This window comes from Rhinoderma darwinii, chromosome 5 (genome assembly GCF_050947455.1).
Source record: "Rhinoderma darwinii isolate aRhiDar2 chromosome 5, aRhiDar2.hap1, whole genome shotgun sequence".
NCBI classification, from domain to species: Eukaryota; Metazoa; Chordata; class Amphibia; order Anura; family Rhinodermatidae; genus Rhinoderma; species Rhinoderma darwinii.
In genome coordinates, this window is record NC_134691.1 from 33,945,377 (window position 1) to 33,970,805 (window position 25,429).

Here is a 25,429-nt window from a genome sequence, read left to right on the forward strand (position 1 = left end):
TCCCTCCTTAAACGCTGCTCCCCGTCCTTGGCTCCCTCGAGGAAACCTCCTGTTCCCGTTCTCACCCCTGAGGGGGTGGAATTCGAGGAGGCCAAGATTGTGGACAGCAAGATGGTCCAAGGCTCCCTCCAGTACCTGGTCCATTGGAGAGGATACGGGCCTGAGGAGAGGACTTGGGTGCCCGCCCGGGTTGTTCACGCTGGGGTATTGGTCAGGAAGTCCCAACTTCGTTTCCCCAGTAAACCAGGTCCACTTAGAAAGGGTCCGGTGGCCCCTCATAAAAGGGCGGGTACTGTAAAGGATCTGCCAGGCACAGCTTCGGGGTTAACTCCCATAGGTAATCAGTCTACACCTGAATCTACGTCTCTGAGACTGACTCCATCTTCCACCACTCAGGATGGCAGGCTTAGGAGTGGGAGAGCCTATCGCAGCATGGCCAGACGGAGCTAGCTCCCGCCCTCTGTCTATTTATACCTGCCTTTCCTGTTCCTCCTTGCTTGTGATTCTTTCCGTGTGGTTTCCTGGCGCAGCTACAGCTCCTAACTATTTAATCCTGCTCCATACTGACCCTGGCTTGCTGACTACTCTTCTGCTCTGCGTTTGGTACCTCGTGCTCTCCTGGTTTGACTTGGCTCGTTCACCACTCTGTTGCTCACGGTGTTGCCATGGGCAACTGCCCCTTTCCCTTTGATTTGTATTCCCTTGTATGTTTGTCTCGTGCACTTACTGAGCGTAGGGACCGTCGCCTAGGGCGGGTCGTTGCAAGTAGGCAGGGACAGAGTGGCGGGTAGATTAGGGCTCACTTGTTCATTTCCCTACCCCCGTCGTTACAGGTGCAGTCAAACAGGTGAATAATTACTAGTCCACACAGTAGAGCAGTCATTGTACAAATGGTCCAGAGATTGTGCTGTGCATGCTTATCTGAGACAGACACAGAGGTATCTATATTCTTCAAAATCTGATAGACTGGCCCCTTGGATCAGCCTTACAAGGGCCTGTTACTGCAGTCAATAGGTAACAGAATGTAAAGTAAGATAGATGCCACCATGTACAGTAGACTATCCCAGAGTTATGCAATATATTGTGACAATGATATGTGACAATGTTGTGGAAACCTGTCACACATTCCCTATAATAAAATTGATGGCAGAAAAAGCAGAGGAACGGAGACTGATATACTCCATTGTGCTGGGTATCAAAGTTACTGAGTGAATCAAGTGGGAGCTGTTTGTTACAGCAAATGGAGAATGCAGGTCCCCGGTTGTGCATGTTACTTTGATAATAAGGAGATTGGCGAGGGTGAGACTGGGGGGTTTGATAAAGGAAAAAACGAAGACAATTTGGAATAAGGGAAGGTTGGAGGCAATGTAAATGATTAGGAAGGTTGCGAATGAGGGATAGGAGGAATGTGAATGAAAGGTCTTGAAAGTAAGGTATTGCAGGAACGTGAAGGAATTGTTTTGTTTTTGGGTCTTTAATGATCTAGTGAATTAATGAATATCTATATGTTACGTGTATTCTGGGTATTGAATGTTAGAGATTGAATATAGAACAGATAAATTTCTATAGATTTCTGCAGGTTTTGTAACTTCTAATAAGTAGCTATCGATACATTTATCTTATGGTAAGAACTGCATAGAATTATTACCAACGCCCTACTGACAAACTTTACTGAACGTAATAACCTTGTGTATTTTTTAGCTGGGTCTAAGCCATTTGAGAACAAAACAAAACCAGTTATGGGGACTCCAGGTCCAAAATTAAGTGGTAAGTATTATAAACATCCAGTAATGTTAATCTCCAAAAGTATGTAATATATAAATTAAATGTAAAAAAAACAATGTAATTATTTTATTCCTGTTTTTTAAAAAATTATTATTTTATTAACTATAACTGTTTTCAAGGGTCCTTTTTTTTTGTTGAGAGGAACTCATGAAGGAATTCACACTCATTGCCATTTCAATTCACTAACAATTCACTAAATCATGTGCCAAGATGTGAATCTAACACACCGTGAAATTCAAAACGATTTTCCCATAAGACATTAGGTTAATTAGTCACAAAATGAGCTAATTGATTTGCTCATCACTAGTATTCACCATATTTACTGTTTTAAAAGTAAAAAACAAACAAAAAGAAAACAGAATATTTTAATTTGAAGGATCACAACCATGAGTTATACGGATATGAACAAATTATTGAAGAAATGCGCAAAATTATTTTTGTATTTCGTTTTTTTGTGAGGAGTGACACAAGTACATGGTGATAATTTGGTCCCTTTTGTGTTGTCAAGGGGAATATAAATGAATGTTAAAACAGACAGCACACGGACGCAGAACACGCTCGTGTGAATGAGCCCTAAAGCTGCATGAACTTATCATCCAGCCAGTATATGAGCAAACATGGATATAAATTACACAGCAATGAGACAAGGGTAACTAGTTGGGGACATAGAAGAGTAGAGTACAGTGGAGATATATAAATTATCTGATCAATTTGATAACAATAATGGAGTAGTGAGCCAAAGATAGTAATAACGTGAACATTTTAAGATAATCTTTTGGTAAATTATTTCTAATCTGCTGCATTGTGCCACCTCTAAAATAGATGGCGAGAGCCAGAAAGATAAACTCCCTATAGGATGTAATCTGAATATTTGATGTTCATTGAACAGGACAATACTATGGGTATGGTAGATTCTACCCAACTTGTTTTAGATTTTTTATTTATCATTATTTTTTGTTTTTTATAATTTTTTTTATTCAACATTATTATTTTAGTTGCTACAAAATGTTTTAAAAAAGCAACCCAAAAAAATAAGTGTTTGGTCTATTAGAAGGGAGCCATTACTTATTGTACTTCTTTTGTATTAGTTGTATATCTATTTTTATTTTACCATTGCGTTTTTCCAAGATTGTTCTATGGTAACAAAAATGTAATATACCTTAAAAGAATAATACAAATAATAAGTCCTATAGCACAGGCTAATAAACCTCTCGAAAAATAACTGATCACAAGTGTTCAATTCCCCTGCAGCGCCCCTAAAGGGGAAGTGAACAATTACATGGTGCCAATTGATTTCCATCTCTATAAATTATGCCACCATGGGGTTCAAGGTATACTCTGGGTTGTAAAGATTGGCCACATTTAAGACTGTTTTACTTGGGCTAATTAAAGGACAAAAGAGCATTCATATGAACGCTCATCCCTGATTATGGCCTTCTGTAAACAAGGCAAACATGAGCCGATGAACGAGCAAACGCTCGTTTATCGGCTGATCGTATAGTTTATGCATCATTAAATATTATAATTGTTGGCAACACATCTCTCTGTGTAAACACGGAGATATGCTTCTAACATGACGGAAATGTATGGGGATGAATGATCATAGTAAGAATCGATCGTCCCCATTCATCACCAATCATTGCTCCTTGTGAAAGGAGAAAACGCGCGCTGACCACCAGGCTGTCTCATTGATTGGCGCTCGTTTACACAACCCATATCATGCCATGTAATAGGACCCTTACTTAATTTTAAACATATGTGACTTTAAGCTTCATTCCATTCTATTATTTGAGTTTTTATTAATGGTATCAGTTTGAGTAAACATTTAAGGTTACTTAATTAGATAATGAATATTTCTTATGGTTATTTTTTCAGTTCCAGATGATGTGTTTTCTCGAAATTATATATGGAAAGGCTTCTACAACTTAAAAGGAAAAAATCAACCAATGAATTTGACAGTTAACAGCTACAATGTATCAACAGGGAAGGTGAATGCAACGCTTATCAATAGCAACACTGAGTTCATTCTGTCAGGTAATTGATATTCCACTTACTGCATTGTCCAGGTACATTTTATTGTACATTGTCAATTTTATATTCATTCTTCTTTGAACACAAAATTGTTTCTTTATTACATGCCACATACTATTGAGCATGTCATTCTGGCTCTCTGAGAATGCTAAGGTTGCATTTTTTTGCTCTTGCGACATTTTTAGCTGTCTTAAAACTTATAAAGAACCGATGAAACTTTATAACTAATGATCTCTTTTTTTTCATCTTATTTCAAGTCATTTACCTACCGGAAATAGGTTAGTTTTTGGGTATTTAGAATAGAATAGGTCTCTGTTCAGTGACATTTATAGAATACGTTTTTCCAGTTCATTCTATCAGACCTGAATTTGCAAAACGAGCTGTACTGTCTACAATAAAAATGTCCCTGCAACCTAATTAAATTGTTCATATATTTCCTCCAAAAATCTTATATTTTGTTATCAGTGGAATACATTACAATTCTTCACTCACAAACCCTATTTGTTATAATGCCCATTAGTGCTCAGCTCATGCAGGTCAGTTCGCTTTTGATCAAATTTCATGGGCATTAAAGATTAAGATGCAAATTCTCAGTAATAAAATCCACATTTCAAAAATGTTTTATTTTACATATATTGAACACAATAATTTAAAAAAAAATGTTGGCAAAAAAAATATTTATTTGCCATTACCTTATGATAATTTAAAAGTGAAAATTAAACTCACTCTTAGGGCATGGTCACACATGGCGTATTTCTGCAGACACTGTCCACATCAATGCCGCACATAATCTGCGTTGCAGATTCCGTTGCCCCTTTGCCTAAAATGTGAAGTAAATTCATGCGGAATAGTTGTTGCGGATTCAGGTGAAGAATACATCCTGCTCTCTTTTAAAACATTCCATCTCAGTCTGGCTATAGACCTCGAAACACATAGCTCCAGCCAGAATGATGAAATATCCTGTTCGTAAAACCAATCCGCAACGCAACACACATAACATCTGCGGATTTCATTGCGTAATTTTGCAACTCCATTGAAGTCAATAGAGAAATTCTGCCACAAGTACGCATCAAGTCCGCAACAGCCAGTGTGTGCTGCGGACATCAAATTCCGCACCGCAGCCTATGGTCCGCAGCGGAGTTTTACGCAACGTCTGCACGAAGATAACTAAAAAAGTGTGGAAACCAATGGACAAACTGTCTGCTGCGGATTTCCACAGCAATTCTGCCACGTGTGAACATGCCCTAAGGCACTGTTCACACTTGCATTGTGAACCTCCATCAAGGGGTTCTATAAAGCTTTTATACATTTTTGACAGTAAGAATAGTGAAGAATGCAGCATTATTTTGGCATAAAAGAATGCTGAAACCTAGACGAACCCCATTAAAGAAGCTCTGTCACTAGTTTAGTAATGACAATCTCCTAATTCATCTAATAGGTGCTATCACGCTCATATTGTGTCCCAAAACTTTTATTATTTTAACCCCTACCCGACATTTGACGTATCCATACGCCAAAGTCGGGTAGGGGAAGTATGGAACGGGCTCACGGAGTGAACACGCTCCATACGATGCCGTGTCGGCTGTATGTTACAGCCGACACTTCAGAATAACGAGCGGGATCGTGCTTGAGCGCGATCCTGCTCGTTTAACTTGTTAAATGCCGCGGTCAATAGCGACCCCAGCATTTAAATCGTTAGATAGAGGGGGGCGACCCCCTCTAACAGCTCATCATGGCCCCCGCAATGCAATCGCGGGGTGGTGATGGTTGCTATGGCTGCCTGGGGGCCTAATGAAGGCCCCCAGGTCCGACCATCTTTGTGCTCCTATTAAGCCCTGCCTCTGATAGCTGGTTGAAGTCCCCTAGGGGGACTAATAAAAAAAAGTAAAGATGAGTAAAATAAAGGTTTTTTTATGTAAAAAAATTACAATTAAAATTAAAACTTCAAAAAAGAAAAACCTTTTCCCATTTTCCCCCTAGAGCATAGTAAAAAAATAAATAAATAGACATAATTTGTATTGCCGCCTCCGTAAAAGTCTGAACTATTACAATATATCATTATTTAACCCACATGGTAAAGCCATAAAAAAAAATTGTAAACACCAGAATCTCTATTTTTTGGTCACCTCATCTCCCACAAAAAAAGAAATAAAAGTGATTAAAATGTTGCACGTACCCGAAAATTTTATCATTAAAAACTACAGCTTATCCCACAAAAAAATAAGCCCTCATACCACTTAATCGACGAAAAAATAAAAAAGTTATGGCTCTCGGAATTTGGCGACACAAAATAAATTTTAATTTTTACACTTAGGTTTTCACTTGTAAAAGTAGTAAAATATAGAAAAAACAATATATATTTGGTATCGCCGTAATCGTATTGACCCACAGAATAAAGTTAACATGTTTTAATTGCACAGTGAATTCCGTAAAAACAATGCGCAAAAAACTATGGAGGAATCACTGTTTTAAGAGCAGCATTGCCGTCCCGTTGGCTAGTATAGCCTCATTTGCATATTTAAAAATAAGCTCATAACTTAACCCGTTAGTGACCGGCTCATAGCGTTTCTACGTCGGTCACTAACGGGCCTTATTCCGATGCCATAGACTTTTTACGTTGCGGCATCGGAATAAGTAAACAGAGCAGGGAGCTGTCAAATCTCCCTGCTCTCAGCTGCCAGAGGCAGCTGAGGGCTGGGGGCGTCCCTGCTCAACCGGGTGAGATCGATATAAGTATCGATCTCACCCGTTTAACCCCTCAGATGCAGTGCTCAATAGCGTGCACCGCATCTGAGTGGTTTTGGAGAGGGGAAGGGAGCTCCCTCTCATCCAACTGACACCCGGCCATAAGATCGCCGAGTGTCTGTTTCTCCGATGGCAGCCAGGGGCCTAATAAAGGCCCCCAGGTCTGCCTGTGGTGAATGCCTGTTTTACAAGGACAGGCATAATACACTGCAATACAGAAGTATTTTACACGGACAGGCATAATACACTGCAATACAGAAGTATTGCAGTGTATTATAAATGCGAACGGAGGATCGCATAGTGAAGTCCCATAGTGGGACTAGTAAAAAAGTAAAAAGAAAAAAGAAAAACCCACTTTTCCCCCTTACAAAAAAACAACATTCCGCAGGTCAATTTATGAATTATTTTTTTTGTTTAAATCTCATCCACTCTGCTACTACTGTAAGATGCTGCAGATTTGTTGCAATGAAATACGTTGCAGAAAATCCACAGTATTTACACTACATGTGAACTTCTTAGGCTGAATTCAGACGACCATAATATACATTAGTGTGACGGCCGTTAAAACAATGGTCGTCACACAAACACTCGTATTTCAATGGGGCCGTTCACACGGCCGTTGTTTCAACAAACCGTGTGAATTTTCCGTTGAAAATTATAACATGTTCTATTTTGTTCCATTTTCATGGATCCCTCAACAAACTCAATTCTATGGGGATCCGTGAAAACGGGACCCGCACGAGGGCAACTCGGACATGAAAAACTTCAATTTTTCACATCCGAGTTTCCCCACGGTCATCTGAATTCGGCCTTAGGATATGTGCACACGATAGCGGCCGTTTACGTCTGAAATGACAGACTGTTTTCAGGAGAAAACAGCTCCGTCGTTTCAGACGTAAATGCTCCTCCTCGCATTTTGCGAGGCGTCATTGACGCCCTTAATCTTGAGCTGTTCTTCATTGAATTCAATGAAAAACGGCTCAAATTACGTTTCAAAGAAGTATCCTGCACTTCTTTGACGAGGCAGTCATTTTACGCGTCGTCGTTTGACAGGTCGTCGGCACAGTACGTCGGCAAACCCATTCAAATGAATGGGCAGATGTTTGCCGACGTATTGTAGCCGTATTTTCAGACGTAAAACGAGGCATAATACGCCTCGTTTACGTCTGAAAATAGGTCGTGTGAACCCAGCCTTAGAGTAATTTGCTAGAGTCAAATTTTCAGTTTCAAAGTTATTTTTGTTTGCGTGTTTCAATTATAACAATTTTATTTTTCAGGAGTTTACAAAAGCCAAGAAGCTCGCTTGGTACTGCACATACATTCTGTAAAATCATCAGCTCACACTAACCTGAGCAAAATGAAAGATGAGAATTGGGCAATGGACGGATTTGTAAGCATAAATCTATTATAACATATTTATCATGCTTGGGTGGATAAGTAATAGATCCAGTGAATCAAGATGAATTAACGTGGTATAAATAGTATAGAGCAAGATTAGAAAACGTACAAGTATTTCTAGGAACTTTTCTTCCTGAAATACAATCCTCTAAGCCTAGTATAGTTTTATTATTGTTGACCAATATATCATTTATTGGTAGCCATGTTTTATATATAACTCAAATGTATTGGAGCCGTGGTTCATGTCTAGCTAGTCACTTCCAATATGCAAATTTGGCCCATAAGAGTAACTGAAGAACCTCAGACAGGACCATGTTCTGATTTGACACAATAATAGACCTGATCGGAAGACAACCCCATTTGAAGCTGATTTGGATCCTATCATTTGCTCCTAGTTATAATGTGTTGATCCACAAATCACCTATTAGAGCACAGTTATATGAGTTGTGTGTACAATGATAGCATTGTAAATTAAGATGCCATTAAAAGTGGATATGCACATGTTCTGTATCGGCCCCCAGCTTACTCTGGTAGGCCCAAGGTACATAATCAATCCGATGCTGCTAATACATGTTTGCACAATATTAGAATTGGTAATAACAGGTAATGTTAATGGATAAGGAGGCTTGGGGAGATGAAAGTTCCTCCCATAACATTATCTCGCATCACTACCGATAGGAGCTATTCTTATATTTTATCTGATCAAACTCTTCTCAAGAGGGATATAGTCGTACATTACATATACGGTACATGACTAAAAACTAAATTTCTATGCAATAGAAATGAATTAATAGGATATTGTTTTATGTTTGAAAGGTCTCAGCTGAACCAGATGGAGCTACATATGTTTTTCAAGGGTCTATACATGGGAAAGACTATGGACAATTTGGATTAAGAAGTATAGGTATGTGATATTTTTTGTTTTGTTATTATACGTCATTAATTTACAACTAAAGTTGAACGAATCTTTGTTATGGCACTTTGAACCCTTAGTATATAAGAATATATAAGAATATATAATATAATAATTTAAAAAACTAATAATACATACACTTAAAAATATTTACTGTATATTTTTAAATACATATCCCCTGGTGGCCACTTGGCCAATTACTATTTTCTGTTGAAATAAAATATATGTATTTGCAAGGCACTTGCTATATAAGCAAATCCCTTTATTGCACAACTTTATTTAATACATGATTCATAGACTGCTCTGTTTGCCAATTTGTGTCAGTGTTATTGAGAGCAATCTTGCCTACAGTAAAGAAAAAAACACCTGTTTGTTTTTATAGATTTACTATAAACAGGAAATTCATATTTACAATCTAATTACTCAAAACGACAATAAAAATGTGACATTCCCCCGTGAACTTTCGAGGCGATAAAGTATGAAAATTGTCATTTCATTAAAAACAGGAATTATTAAACTATAAATTGCTGCAATACTTTTTCTTTTGGGACAGATAGGGAACAGAATTTTATACATACATACATGCACAAATAAAATATATATCTTGTGTGCTATATACACACACACACACACACACACACACACACACTATACGGCCAAAGGTATTGGAACACAACTTTTATCTAAGGTTACCTTTTTGTTTAGCCAGATTAGACAAATAAATCTAAACACCAGGGGCGTAGCTAAAGGCTCATGGGCCCCGATGCAAAAATTCTTACTGGGCCCCCGCAAACTTCTCATGGCCGACGGTCCGCAGCTTTCAGCTGCATCCCTGGGTCTCCTAAGTGACCCAACAATGCAGCACTAGCAGCCGGGGCGTCACTAAGGCTGGGTTCACACACCCTATTTACGGACGTAATTCGGGCGTTTTAGCATTGAATTACGTCCGAAAATGCGGCTCAAAAGCGTTGGCAAACATCTTCCCATTCATTTGAATGGGTCTTACGATGTTCTGTGCCGACAGTCATTTTTTTTACGCGCCGCTGTCAAAAGGCGGCGCGTAAAAAAGACGCCCGCGTCAAAGAAGTGCCTGTCGCTTCTTCAGACGTAAATGGAGCCGTTTTCCATGGACTCCATAGAAAAACAGCTCCAATTACGTCCATAATGGACGCAGCGAAAGACGCCTGCACATGCCATTATGGCTGAAATTACGGTGCTGCTTCCCACCCTTGTAATGCTGCCTGCTGCTGCTGTGTTGTATCTGGCTGGTTCTGAAAATTGGGGGGGACCCCACATCATTCTTTCCAATTATTTTTTTATTTTATTTTTTTAAATGAAGTGGGGTCCCCCCCATTTTTCATAACCAGCCAGATACAATAAAGCAGCAGCAGCCTAGCATCACCAGGGTAGGAAGGGCCACTGTTTTTGTCCTTTCCCCTCCTGATAATACCAGCCTGCGGCCACCCCAGTGGCCGACCATCACTACAGATGGTCAGGTACTGGATTGTACCCGGCTCTTCCCAGCACCTCTGGTGGCGGTGGGTACCGGGGTAATAAAGGGGGTTAGTGTTAGCCTCTGCATCGGCTAACACTAAGCCCCGCCTTAGCAATGGATGCTGTCAATCAGCCAACGGCCATTACTAAGGTGGTAGTAATATAGTTTAAATAAAAACACAAAGACATAGAAAAAATATTTTTTTGAAATAAAAAAAAACCCACACAGCCCTCATTAACAATTTTATTGATAATAAAAAAAAAAAAGCCGTCATCGAAGTAGTCCTGGAATCCGCCGTAGTCCAACGACCGAACCTGTAAGAAAACACACAAAAATTAATTAGTAACACGTGTGTTAGGCTTAGATACAGGGCCCATGTGTGATACTGTCTGTGGGACCCTGTATCTAAGCCTACCACAACGTAGGCTTAGATACAGGGTCCAGCAGACAGTAATCTTATACAGTATAAGATTACTGTGTGCTGGGGCCCTGTATCTAAACCTACAGTGTGGTAGGCTTAGATACAGGGCCCATAAGACAGGATCACACATGGGCCATGTATCTAAGCCTACCATGTGATTGGCTTAGATACAGGGCCCAGCAGACAGGATCACTGTAAAGGATCTGCCAGGCACAGCTTCGGGGTTAACTCCCTTAATTAATCAGTCAGCACCTGAATCTACATCCCTGAGACTGACTCCAGCTTCCACCACTCAGGCTGGCAGGCTTAGGAGTGGGAGAGCCTATCGCAACCTGGCCAGACTCAGCTAGCTCCCGCCCTCGGTCTATTTAAGCCTGCCTTTCCTGTTCCTCCAGTGCTTGTGATTCTTTTTCGTGTGGTTTCCTGGCCCAGCTACAGCTCCTTCTATTTTGTTCCTGCTCCATACAGACCCTGGCTTACTGACTACTCTTCTGCTCTTCGTTTTGTACCTCGCACACTCCTGGCTTGACTCGGCTCGTTCACCACTCTGGTTGCTCACGGTGTTGCCGTGGGCAACTGCCCCTTTCCCTTGCTTGTATTCCCTTGTATGTTTGTCGTGTTTGTCGTGCACTTACTGAGTGCAAGGTAAGGTAGAAAAAGAACACGGCGCCACAAATCAGGATCTGATACAGTAGTGAGAAAATGGTCGGTGCGACAATTCCGCTCACCTCGGGTGGTGGACACCAATGGGTGTCAACAGGGCTTAGGAAGCTGCAGCCAGGTCCACAACACAGTCAAACGAAGTTTGCTGTCATCTTGTAGTACAATTTGGGAGTAGGAAAAACGGGACCACCGGCGCTGCTTCAGTCGTAGAAATTACACAACCACCGTGATGGGTAATGTGTAAGGAGTTTTATTGTTGATAGGCTACGCGTTTCGACGTCGAACTGACGTCTTCCTCAGGCCAATACAGACTATGCGGTTCCTGCCCTATTTATACATCAGGGTGAGGAAAAAGACCGCCAGATGTAACAGGTCAAAGGTCACATAAAAAAACATAATTAAGAGACAGTAATTTATTTTTGTTCTTTTATTATTGTTTCTTTTTATTGTTCTTTTATACTGAATCATTATATGTGTAATTGACTTGTAAATTACTGTCTCTTAATTATGTTTTTTTATGTGACCTTTGACCTGTTACATCTGGCGGTCTTTTTCCTCACCCTGATGTATAAATAGGGCAGGAACCGCATAGTCTGTATTGGCCTGAGGAAGACGTCAGTTCGACGTCGAAACGCGTAGCCTATCAACAATAAAACTCCTTACACATTACCCATCACGGTGGTTGTGTAATTTCTACGACTGAAGCAGCGCCGGTGGTCCCGTTTTTCCTACTCCCAAATTGTACTTACTGAGTGCAGGGACCGCCGCCCAGTTGTACCCCGTCGCCTAGGGCGGGTCGTTGCAAGTAGGCAGGGACAGAGTGGCGGGTAGATTAGGGCTCACTTGTCCGTTTCCCTACCCCCCGGTCATTACAATCACACAATCTGTGATCCTGTCTCATGGGCCCCCTAAGCCTGCTACATCGTAGGCTTAGGGGTTGTGCAGTCCCTAAACATTGATGGCCTATCCTCAGGATAGGCCATCAATAGCTGATGTGTCTCCCGGGACCCGCCAATCAGCTGTTTTGAAGGGGCCGCAGCACTCGTACGAGAGCTGCTTCCCCTTCATTTCACTACTCGCCCACACTGTGAATCGCCGACACTGATTCACAGTGTGACCGGAACGAAGTGACAGGAATGAAGGGGAGCAGCTCTCGTACAAGTGCTGCGGCCCCTTCAAAACAGCTGATTGGCGGGTCCCGGGAGTCGGACCCCGCCAGTCAGGCCTAAGCTTACCTTCCTCTTCAGCCGCGGTGGTAGTTCTGTCGTCTCGATGCTGTGCGCGGCGCATAGCGCTGTGACGTCATGCGCTGCGGACAGCGCTTGACGTCAGGACCTCCGCTTCGATCCGGAACCAGGAAAGTAAGTAAAGTCTGTTACTATAGTAACAGGGGCCCGCGGCCCGAGTTACTATAGTAACACTTTATTGATGTGGTGCGGGGGGCTGTGGGCCCCCTGGCTTCGGGGCCCGGTCGCAATTGCGACCGCTGTGACCCCTATAGCTACGCCAGTGATCCCTCCCTTTACCCATATATGTTGCTGCCACTTTGACATTACGTACTGGCTTGGCATTAAGGGGCTTGAAAGGGTAGAATATTACTTGGATTAAGTCCTAAAAGACATCAGAGAGTCAGACATGAGGTTTCAGGGCAATCGAAGCACTTTTGATTTGCTGCAAATTTGTCTGGACAGAATTGAATCTAATCCAAATCAAATTCTGGGAAATTCGTTCATCTCCAGGGACAAGCCTTTTAACCATGGTGTACTAGTAGAGAAGTTTGTTTTATCCCAAGTAGACCATGTTCAGACGTGGCAGAATTTTTCCGCTGCAAATTTGCGGCGATTATGGAATGAATCTGCAGCAACATTTGCATATTTGACAGGTAATTCAGACGTTGCAGATATCACAGTGTACTTGCCGCAGATCTGCAGTGAAAATCCGCTGCTTCTCCGCAACTGACTGTGCGAAAATTCTGCACCGCAGCCTAAATTCCGCACTGTTATTCTCCGCAACATCTGAACAAAGTTATCCAAAAAGGTATAGAAAACAATGTAAAATATGGCTCCTCAGCGAAATTCAACAGCAATTCTGCCACGTCTTAACATGCCCGTAAACCACAACCTTTCAGGCACTTTTTTTTTCTATACAAACTGTTCTATTAAAATTTAAAGTCCTATTAAAAGATAATTTTCAGTGAATTGTATTTTCACTGCTTGAAATTGAGAAGTGGCAGACTCAATTAACTCTTCCCCACCTCCTGTCATTTCCCACTGTTTGTTTATGGCCAGCAAGCCCCATGTCATAATAGAGAAATGACAATAGAAAAATAAGATTTGATGATGAACTAATGACAAAGCTGTGAAGAAGTCTTATTCTTATCTTGTTTTCTTTTGACAGGAATTAACATGTCAGAGGATAATTCATCAAACCAGTCACTTGGGACAAATAGCAGCTCTGTTGCAATCGCAATCCTGGTGCCTTTCTTTGCTCTAATATTTGCAGGTTTCGGCTTTTATCTATATAAACAAAGGTGAGATGCCAATATACTGTATTTATGAATGACTAATCAATAGAGCAGATTAATAAACTCACAGCAGCACAAAATTATCAGCAACGTTTCTCATGTTTAAACTTTAACTTAGAAAAAATGATTTAAAAATGTAATATTAGCATCTCTATTTTCAATTTACCATAGTTATAGGTAATAATATCAAGATAATTTGTTATCCAGAAGACTCTGCCATATGGACTACATAATGTTCTGTTCTCCATTTGGAAAGCACTGTCTCCTGCTGTCATACTAGCAACATCTGTAGACTATTTGGGACCCAATGTCTTGCCTTTTACATATTTGGGCTAGGAAGTTTTTGGTTTATAGTCAAAGCCATTGGGTGCAGTTAGTAAAGGACTGACACCGTAGTTTTTGTAATAAAAGAAATCTATATTTGCAGATTTGGAGTTTACATTGACTGTACATACAATACTAGTATTACAGGCTAACACTCCTACGTTATTGAGAACAGGCTTCCCTATGAAGAGAGGTTATTCACCCATACGGACTTATGATCCATGTAGCTGGCAAACCTGCATGTACGCATGTTGGGGAATATAGGTCTCGGGACTGAACAACTGCTTTTTTTTCTAAGTACCTTTCCTAGTAACAGAACGCATAATACACTTTTATCTTTGGTCTCCAGTTTAGCTTGTCTCCAGCATTTGTGGATTTTTCTTTTATTTCATTGAAAAAAATAAAAATAAATTATATGTAGAAAGGGCAAGTATCTATATTACAGGAGATGTATTATTAAAGCTAGCCCAGCTATATTTTTTTAAAATTATATAATTATTATAATTACATTTAATATTAGAATTAATAATTGAATAATAAAAAATATGATTATTATTAATACAATTATGTGCATTTGTTGTATTATTAGTATTGTTTTGATTTCATGAATTATTTTTATTTTTTGATTTATGTATTAATATTTTTATTTATGTATAGTATTATTATCTTATTATTATTTTATAACAATCTATATAATCATTATTATTTTTATTAATGCATTCATATTTTATATCTATGTATAATATTATTTTATAACAATTTAAATTATTATTTTATGAAACTATAAATATTATTCTTTTTCCTATTATTATTATTATTATTATTATTATTATTATTATTATTATTACTACTATTATCAATATTATTTTTTAACAGGACAACACCGAAAACACAGTACACAGGATGCTCTGTACATGAAAATAACAATGGTCAAGCAGCTTTTGAAAACCCAATGTATGACACCAATGCAAAATCTGTCGAAGGAAAAGCAGTACGATTTGACCCAAATTTGAACACAGTATGCACAATGGTATAATGCTGGAAGACTCTTTTCACTTCAGAAAATTTGGAAACTGGGACGTACAGCTGTGCACTACTTCGTTCACCGCTACTATTAAAGCACATTTTTAAAAAAGAAAAACAAAATCTTGGGGTCACATTTTCCTAAGGAGGAAGGAAAAAAGGAGGATCCATGCCGAACAGAACTGAAACAACTCTTCGTGTGCAACATGGGAAGTTTTCCAGCATATCCATTGCACTCTATGAGTGCTTAATTACAATTTATTTTCTTTTTTTTAAAAAGGAGATTAATCTAAACGCGAAACTTTGCATATATTGCAGGAGCATCCATTATCAGTATTTACTGTGCTTTATAAACTATATTAGAAGGTCTCGAACAACATAAAACAAACAAACATACCAATATATGGTAGAAAATTGCTATAATTACTGGAGAAAATAAGATTAACTACAGACATTAGGTATATTACATTTTCGTGCTTTGGCAACATTGAAAAAGACCCTTGTTGATTTAAATGTTTTTGCATCAATTGTTTTTCTAAGGCCTATGAAATACAGGTGTTATTTATTTTCTATCAACAGACCCATTGGGATTGGAAGGAGAGGGGAATATGTTTTATAAATACATTTATAGCAAGCCACTATATCGATGACAATGGGGTGCTATCCAGTTCTTTCCCCTGAATCCAAATGTATTTTTCCCCAACATTTTTGTTTTCTACACTATATGACTCACCATTAGTGAGCCTTGCTCATTTAATAATGTTAACTGAAATATCCCATGCTATGCATGTTATGGTTAACAATATATGTAAAGGGAACCTATTTTACGATATCCAGATAATCAATCGCCCTAAGCAAATGATCCTGAGTACCCTTATACACTTCTTATGCTACATAGCTTCCTACCTTTCCTATCTCGCTCAAATCCAATTTGTATAGGACATTCCCAACTTCTAGTATTTGGAAGGGGATGGTTGTGGGGTTTTGGGTGTCCCTATTTCAAAAATGGGTTGTGGCAAGACAATGGGTTTTCATAATTCTGCCCCCTTTTTTAATCTAAAATGTTGGGAAATCTGACTTATTCTGAAAATAAAAAAAATAAAAAAATCTGTAATAAGAATTTTTTTAATAAATTGTTTTAATCTACCACTGGAATGGTCAACAATCACTTACATTTTTATTTATATTTTGTATTTATTGGAATTATTTTTGTTTATTTTTTTCTACATTTTCAATGGTTGAGGTGTGAGACAGTGTATGGAGTCATCATTAGTCAGTTATATTGTGTCAATTAGTTAATTTAAACCAAAGAGGGTAAAATGTGGAGAAATACAAAGTGACATTCAGCCTTGTTTTGAATTTCTGCATGTTCTTTTTTTTTTTAAGCTGAGACCTGTAAGGCAACTGTTTTTAGCATATTTGAGCATGGTCTGGAGTATGATTTGGGTTGCATTGCAATTAATTGTTACTAACCTCATATGCTACACTGAAGAGCAATTCTTGGTATTAACATACATTTTATGGAAACAGCCCAATGATAAACTGCACATACGTTTTCAAAAAAATGTTTATGATAAATTTGCTAAATATCTATTCCTATTCGAAATTGTATTCCGATTTATACCTCAAGATTGTGCACAGAATTTAAATAGGTTGTCTGGGATAAGAAACAGCACCACTTTTTTTAATAAAAGGTGTCTGGAATCATAGCCCAGTCCCATTTACTCCAATCAGGATGAGCTATGGTAGCAGACACAGCCCATGGACAAATTCTAAATTTCCTTTCCATAATGCCTCAAGATGAAGCACAGATTTTAAAGGGGTTAAACAGCATAAGAAACAGCATCACTCGTGCTCATAGGTTGTTTCTGGTATTACAGGTCAGTCTCCTTGACTCAATTGGAATACCAGACGCAGTCCATGGACAAGAGTGGTGCTGTTTATGGAAAATAAAATAGACACTTGTTTTTTAAAATCCCAGATATTACTTTTAAACTGTTCTAAACTGTTCATGGCTTTCTTCTATGCTCATTGTCACCATTGTTGAGTAATATACTTCACATGAGCTGTCCAGAAAAGTAGAGGTATGAATGGGTCAACTGCTCTGAGCATACATTTGATTTAGAAAACGGTTGTCACTTTCTAACAGATTCACATGTTGAGCTGACAAATTAAGATAAATATATTTAACCAGAACTGTGACTGTATTCGCTCCTATAGACAATATTAATCTTAAACTAGATCCTTTTCATATTTGACTAGATTTGCTCTTTTTAATCTACACCATGATTGCATAATTAATCCCAAATGCATGACTGCTCTTCGGCATTGAATTTGGGTTATTATATTAGAGATAGGAAATTAAACTACGAAAGATGTAATTGCTGTACATATATGCTAAACAATGCCATGTTTATGGAGCAGTGCATGCAACTGGCACAATGCCCTATATAACTGGAGTGGTTTTTGCAGTATGGCCCAATTATAATATCTGACATACGTTCCGAAAACATCCAATAAATTAAACAGACCTGTGTGTAAAGATATTACCATATTCTCTTGAACATTGACCCTTCTAGTGTGGCAAATTCCCACCAAAGACTAGAGTTCAATGATCAGTCTCCTAACTGCAAAACTACTGCACGTTCTATATTTTACTTATATAATGTATTTGCTCATCATATATCAGATCATTCTAAGCCAAGATTCTCATTCAACATATAGTGGGATATATTTATTTTACATTATACCATGTCGATAGAATAATATTTAGACAGGACCCAATGTTAGTCTCCATAAATTATTTTAAGGTTGCTATGATAACCAAACGATTGGAAGTCCACAAATATGTCACAAAGATGATGATAAAAGTGGAGGTGGATGATAGTGGTTTCTATATATATATTCAGTCTGATGCTGTCAGGGGATTATGGGAGTTGTAACTTTGCAACAGCTGGAGGGCTACAAGCTGGAGACCACTTTTCTAGATACTAAAATATAGTCTCCAACATCTCATATAAAGAGTTTCTGCTTCATTGGAAAAAGTAGCGGGTTGGCATTGTTTCTGGGTCGCTTACATAGTACCTCATATGGCATATCCCACATCTATCACACAGCTTCTACAGGATACTGTTCCTCCACTTAAGAGATGCAGCTTTTATGTCTTGCCCCCCCCCCCCCACGTCAAACTGCTAATGACATATCACTGTATATTTGGATAGGATTCCTCAATAACATGGGGTCCATTGCAAAACTTGTGCACAACTTCAATGTTTTCCTATGAGGGAAGAAGTCACGAGGATTCCAACCATGTAATGCAGCAATTTTACCGCAAATTATGTAGCCCAAGCCTAACAATGTCAGGTTATAACAACTCTATATATATTATGCGCTATATTTTTTCATACTTTGAGGTAGCCTTATCTGCATGATTACATTATTGTGAAACTAGAATAAGTTATTGCACCATCTTCTTAGAATTCTGCATTTATATGCGGCTGGGTGGACTAAGGGCCCTTGAAGTTATTGGGACTTGGTTGCAATAACTACTTCTGCAACAAACCCTACAGCTATGCCACTGCCAAACTGTATATAGTAACTTATCATTCTCCAATCTAATATAATAACAAAGCCCTAGTACATGGACAAATGATCAGGCAAATAATTGCTCATATGAACACTCATTCCAGATTATTGCCCTGTGAAAACAGGGCATTTATCAGCTGATCAATGAGCAAACACTCGTTCATCGACTGATCCTAAAGTTTATGCAGCATTAAATATTATCGTTGTCTGCAGCACATCTCTCTGTATAAACAGGGAGATGGGCTGCCGACATGATGGAAATGTTTGGGGAAGAACCATCATAGTAATTGATCGTTGCTGATCATCCCCATACATAGCCAATCATTGCTCTTTGTTGATTGATGCTCGTTTTCACAGGCCATATCAGGCCGTGTAATAGGAATGTGAGTCTTCCTTCACTGCTACTGTTGTTAGCTTCTTCCATTGGTATTTCTATCCATTACCCGAATACTAGCTGAGGTTTCTTTTCTACATTGTGATACCTCATTGCGTTAAAATAATGTAGTAGACTTACTTGGTATACTATGGCAAGCCAAAATAACACATGCATTATCATAACAGACGCAACATAACAGACACACCGCTCATACATTGAGATACTCAGCTCTACTTCATCTATAGATCTAGACAATATATTGATGTTCAAAGTGGAGCTATTCCTGATACTTAAGGAGGACCTGTCAGCTCCCCTGACGTCTGTTATAGTAAACACTTGTATTTCACATGAAATAACAATTCTGTTATTCAAAAATATGTCATAAAAACAAATGTTACTTGAAAGGGTCTCAAGAAGTGAGCATTATAAACATTTGTGTGATGTACCACACGGCTAGGATGCAGTAGCTATCGTAACAGGTGAGTTTCAGTGAAGTAATAGAGAGTTGTTCTAATAGTCTTTCTGCCAACATGTCTCAGTACAGAACACAGTATAGTACATTATGTAGACATAACCTGCATGGTTTTGTATTGGGGGTTGATATAGCTAAGACATGACATGTGTTTCCTCCGCATATACGTACAAAGATATTGTATTATCTACTTATGGATAAACCAGTCTGGAAGTACTTGGAATTTGCTTCCGCTAGGGTTTACTTGGCTTCGAGAACTTCCTTTGGGGAACTTTTTATTGATAGGATGATCCACATGTCCCACTACTGTCAATCATCAGATCCATATGTGCTATCAATCATCTTATTTTGTGGGCATTAAAATTGAATTGGTCACTCTTTCATGTTGTGACAACCTTCTCTCTACTGGAAAGACTTTCCAATATGTTTTAGAGGATTTACACTGGGATTTGCATCCATTCACCCGCAAGAGAATTAGTGAGATGGGGTACTTTTTTGGGGGGGACTCTGGGCATACTTATAGCCAGCATTTCAATCTATCCTATAGGTCCTAGCTTTTTAACATGTAGTATGTTTACCCAGAGGGTACATGCCATGATTATTGTGGGTAATCAAACTGTCCTCATGCTTTTAAGTGCAATACGATTTATGATCATAGACTAGGGGTACTTTGATGTAATTTTTTAACAAGGGGGTACTTACTTGGTTTATAAACATTGAGAAACAACACCGTAGGGTTTCAAAGGGATTGAGTTAACAGCTTGGAAACCAGTTGAGGTCATCAATATTTAGCTAGGGATACTTTTTTTTTTATGGACTACTCTTGTTGAGCGCAGTGTCTTGCTAACTGTTGGCACAAAGATGAAAGCACACTATTCTTTAGAATATCTTTTATGCTGTAGTCAAAAGATGTTTCTTCCCTGAACTAGGAACTTCATGGTTAAAAAGAGAATGTATTCCTAATAATCTTCATTGGAGATGAGGAGATGTGGCAATGTTTTTTTTTTTTCCGTAGGATTATTTACTTTACGTTCTTACTAGACATTTGTGAACATTTTCTTCACTGGTGTTTTGCCGTTGGGTGAATTTCCAGTCATGGAGAAATATTTTCCTCATATAAGACAATAGAATAAGAAATGTCAAACACAGGCTGTATTTCAGCCTGTATCATCAAATATATGGAAAATGGCTCCATTATAGAAATCCACAGAAGATCTAAATTTTAACAGATTGTCTTATCTGTATTCACTACACAAAATGAGTATTTATTTTTTGGGGGGGTTTAGCATTTTTATCACAGTCACTGTTATTTTTCAACATTTAATAGTAACACTTATTTTACAAAAATTTAGGTTTTTCAATTTTTCAGAGCTGTTTAGATCTTCCTTTGTTTTAAAACCAGCATTTGATCACATGGCTCTGATCATGTGGTGAGGGTATGCCTCAAAATCTGATTGTAGCCCTAAAATTATTCAAATTCTGAGTAAACCCCAAAATTGTAATACTTTTTTCGGTTACCTTTCATTTTTAGTTTATGCTGCCAGAGATATTGCACTTAACCCCCAATTTAACATATTTTGAACATTATAGAAAAGTAATGTAGTAACAAAACTCAATAGTAAACCCTGTAAGATGAGAAACACTGAACATAAAAAAATAAAAACAGTGAGTTAACAAAAAATATTTTAATGTATTCAACCAAAATCATACTCATAATTTCAAAAAATAGAAATGTAATTTGAAATGATATCTAATAAGCATTAGATATATTTTAGAGTATTGAAATTAACTTGTACAAATAAGCTATGTGCGAACTATAGATATACTCAGTAGCTATATTTTCAATATTTTCATATCAGATATAATAAGACATTTAGAAATGCAAAATAAGAAACTATAAAAGTAAGAAGAATGGTATTTTTTGCTCAAATGTACATTTATAATAATACAAAGCAAACATCCATAGCACTATCTTATTAATACAGCTGATTCAGGAGGAATTGAATGTGTAATGCCAACTTTATAGAATATTTAAGCACATAGACCCTTTATATTATCAGAATGAAGCAGAAAAATAAAGGAACAATGAACAGTGTTTTTAGATTGTGTTAAAGGTCTAAAACTAAAACTGAATAGAAAACGAAATAATATGCGACTTTTTTCAAATGAGATGGTTTAATGGATATGTATAAATGTACTGTAAGTCACGCTATTTTTGGAAAACTGACCATTGCATTTACTATGAAGATTATTACTTAGGCTGGTTACACATTGCTATAATATGGCTGCATTTCAGCACCTTTGAATACAACTATAATGCCCAGACCCCCCACGGTTCTACTGAACTGACCTTAAGTCACCATAGAAACTTATGATGATCTGAGGTTGGTTCAGTAGAACCAGTGTCTCCGTGTATTGCTTGAATACCAAGATGTGGCTTTATTAAAGTTGTGTGAAATCGGCCTAAGGGAATGTATTGATTTTGGCAGCTGCTGTGCTGATGGTATACCCAGAATGGAATTTTCCAATACTGGAGTTATTTAGTAATGTTATACTTTCTGAAAAAAATAACAGTATTAGAAATATTTTTCTGACAAAGATTTTCTTTAATAAATATTTCATATTTTTGTTAATGTAAGCTTTTCCCAAAGGTTGTTTGTAGCTATTATGTTATGGTTAAAGTCAGGTAAAGTAAGCAACTTGGACTCTTTATGGGTTGACACAATGAGGGAGCTGTATTGAAACTAGTGTGAGGGAACTAGTGCAAAGTAAATTGTTGACCATAACAACCAATTAGATTCAACCTCTTATTTTTCAGAGGTCCTTTGGAAAATAATTGGTTGCCAACTGCTCCTTATTAAATGGAGACAGTAAATTGGGTCAGCTGGCATATGGGATTGTACACCTGCACAAATTTGTGTCAAATAGATTCGTATTTTGGTATTTTATCAATCAGAACTGTGATAAATATATATATATATATATATATATATATATATATATATATATATATATATATATATATATATAAATATATATTTATATATATATATATATATATATATATATATATATATATATATACATACATGTATTGTGTCATTATTTTGGTACACCTTGTATCACTAACCTGAAGGTAATCTAAAAATTCAATTTACAAGATCTCCCAATATGTGGATATTCTTTTGTTTATTATCTTAAAAACAATATATTCTAATAATTTAAATATAAGGACTTGTTCACACAATTTAGAAGTGATGCCGACAAAGAAAAGAGATAGCTGTTGGCTGATAGGATTACTCTGTCGAGCATGCATGTTTATTTTAATAGGAATAGGGTGCCGCTTATCTCACAAAAAATAGGTTAAGGCTATGGTTCACACACATCAGATTTGGTGCAGATTTTTGTATAGATTCGTCCACACCAATACACACCAAAAATACAGTAAATGTGAGTGAGACTGTTTATGGGAAAATATTTAATTTTTGACTCAATTATTTGGACACTCAATGGGACACCAATAATACCAGATTGAAATGATATATTTAAGATTTAGTCTTTATGTTCTATCAGGAGACAAATGGCCCTCAAGTACAAGAGTCGATTGATGCGCTCGAAAATGTAATGAGTAATTAAATGTCTCCACTGCAAAGCCCTCTAAATTGTGGTGGAAAGGGCTGCATATTGAACAATTCCTTAGGATTTTTGGGGACATTTTGACATAATTCACTTCCAGTAATCATATTTTACTTAACATTTGTGGTCATAGTTTCTAAAAAAAAAACAACCTAAAATATGAAAATATACTATTGTATTTTTAATTTGGCAACAGTAACTTTTGTTTTGTAATAATTCATTTTTATCTAAAAGTTCAACTTTGAAAAATGTTTTCAATAAAACTTCAATCTTTATAAATGCCTGGCAATCATAAAATTTAATAATTAGTATTTATACAAATTTTTAAGGTTAAAATTGAAAATGAAGTGATAACAAACAGTATATACTGTATAATAATGATAATTAGCACTCTTGATTGAATTCTAAGTCACAAACTATTTAGTACAGAATATTTTAGAAACAAATCCTTCCATTCCTTTTTTTTGTCCCTTTCAATATTTTTAATAAGCCAATCAACCAAAATATCAAATTAAGCATAAAACATAAAATGACAAATAATTTTAAAATTCTTATGTAACTTGGTCTTAGATCAAAATGAAATACAGCTTTTTTCTAAAAAAGTATTAAAAAAATATTTAAAAATTCTGCATTTTCTAATATTTACTGAATAATGAGGCAAGAATTTAGATAAGGTTTGCGGGAAGGGGAATAATATATATTGACCTAAAAAAAATTACATTATACAGTATTTATCTATAATAGTTTATCCCTGGAATATTATTTGTACTCAGAGGTTTATAGCAAAGAATAAAACATTGCAAATATTACAGATATTATACTTAAAATTAAATTTATTTATTTCTTTATTGTAAATGAAGCTTCATTCTGTAAAATTGTTCATTTTGTAAACTTATTTAGTAACATGGAGGTAAGAATTTACAAAAATGTTTTAATTTACAATGACCAGATTACTATTGATGTCAGCTTTTTTTTTTTCTTGCAGTGTACTTATTGTATGTCAGAGATGTTACTATTGGCAGAAGTTGACAGCAGCTAGATAACACAGATTGTCTACCTCTGAGATACAGTTTATTTGTGCTATACACACCATATTATTAAATAATCCTAATCTGGAAAATTCTATTATGTCATATTGGATTTTTATAAGATTTTGTAATTTTTTCCTTTTCCACAAAATATACTTTATCTACAGAAATTATTTTAAATTTTAACCTAAACAACAGAGTGCCTATCAGGATAATTTGTTGCATCCAAAAAAAGCTGCTTCAGTTTTGGAAAATGTTGTGTCCCCTTTATTTGATAAAACACCCGAGCACCTGTTACCTTGGGATTTTCCTTCAATTGTTGCTATTTATTTGTTTGAATGACTGCAATAAATATAATTATTCACTATTAACAAAAAGAACAAAAAAAAAATCTTTAGAAATTTACAGTTAATTTTCCTTGACATCTGGCTACTCCTCTTATATCAATGCATACACTTTTGTAAAGAAATATATTTTTATGGAAAAAGAAATTTGTAAAAGTATGATGTAAATTTTCAGTGCAATGTAAACAAAATAAAATTAATAATTCATTTTAAGTGTTTTTCTATTCTGTTCCATTTAACGAAAAAAATTAGAAGTGAATTAAGAGTCAATTAAATTGAAATGGCATCAGAATAAAGACTGCTTTTAATTTTCCAGAAAGAGCACCATTCTTTGCCTCTTATTGCATTTGCACGAATGTTGCTGAGTTGCAATACCAGTCACACTTAATGGACAAAAGTGCGGCTGGCTCTTGTATCAAAGATCAGAAACTTTTTCTAATCTCATACAACCAACTGTGAGGCCTTATGGACACAGCCATATTATTTCTCCAGTTTATACAGAGCTGTAAAAGAGCACCCATAGCAGGGGGACTCCCATGGGGACTCCTTATGCCTCCAAGTCGGAGTCGGATTTAATACAAACTCAGCAGAAAAAAATGGTGGCGTGCTCCAATGTATGCTGCTTCTAGGGAAGAATAGCTTTGTACATACTGCACCCTATTTCAC

The 25,429-nt window shown here is 37.1% G+C and overlaps 1 protein-coding gene across 6 annotated transcripts in view; it reads left to right on the forward strand.

Moving 5' to 3' along the window:
• Nucleotides 1-22,713, forward strand: part of CSMD3 (CUB and Sushi multiple domains 3) — a 1,175,227-nt gene extending 1,152,514 nt beyond the window's left edge. For all 6 annotated transcript variants that reach the window (XM_075825814.1, XM_075825808.1, XM_075825809.1 and 3 more), the window contains 6 exons: nt 1,702-1,767; nt 3,661-3,819; nt 7,839-7,951; nt 8,776-8,863; nt 13,849-13,981; nt 15,176-22,713. In XM_075825814.1, the coding sequence (XP_075681929.1) occupies nt 1,702-1,767; nt 3,661-3,819; nt 7,839-7,951; nt 8,776-8,863; nt 13,849-13,981; nt 15,176-15,335 (719 nt within the window). In that variant the 3' untranslated portion in view covers nt 15,336-22,713. The remainder of the gene's footprint in view (nt 1-1,701; nt 1,768-3,660; nt 3,820-7,838; nt 7,952-8,775; nt 8,864-13,848; nt 13,982-15,175) is intronic.
• Nucleotides 22,714-25,429: the final 2,716 nt, after the last annotated feature.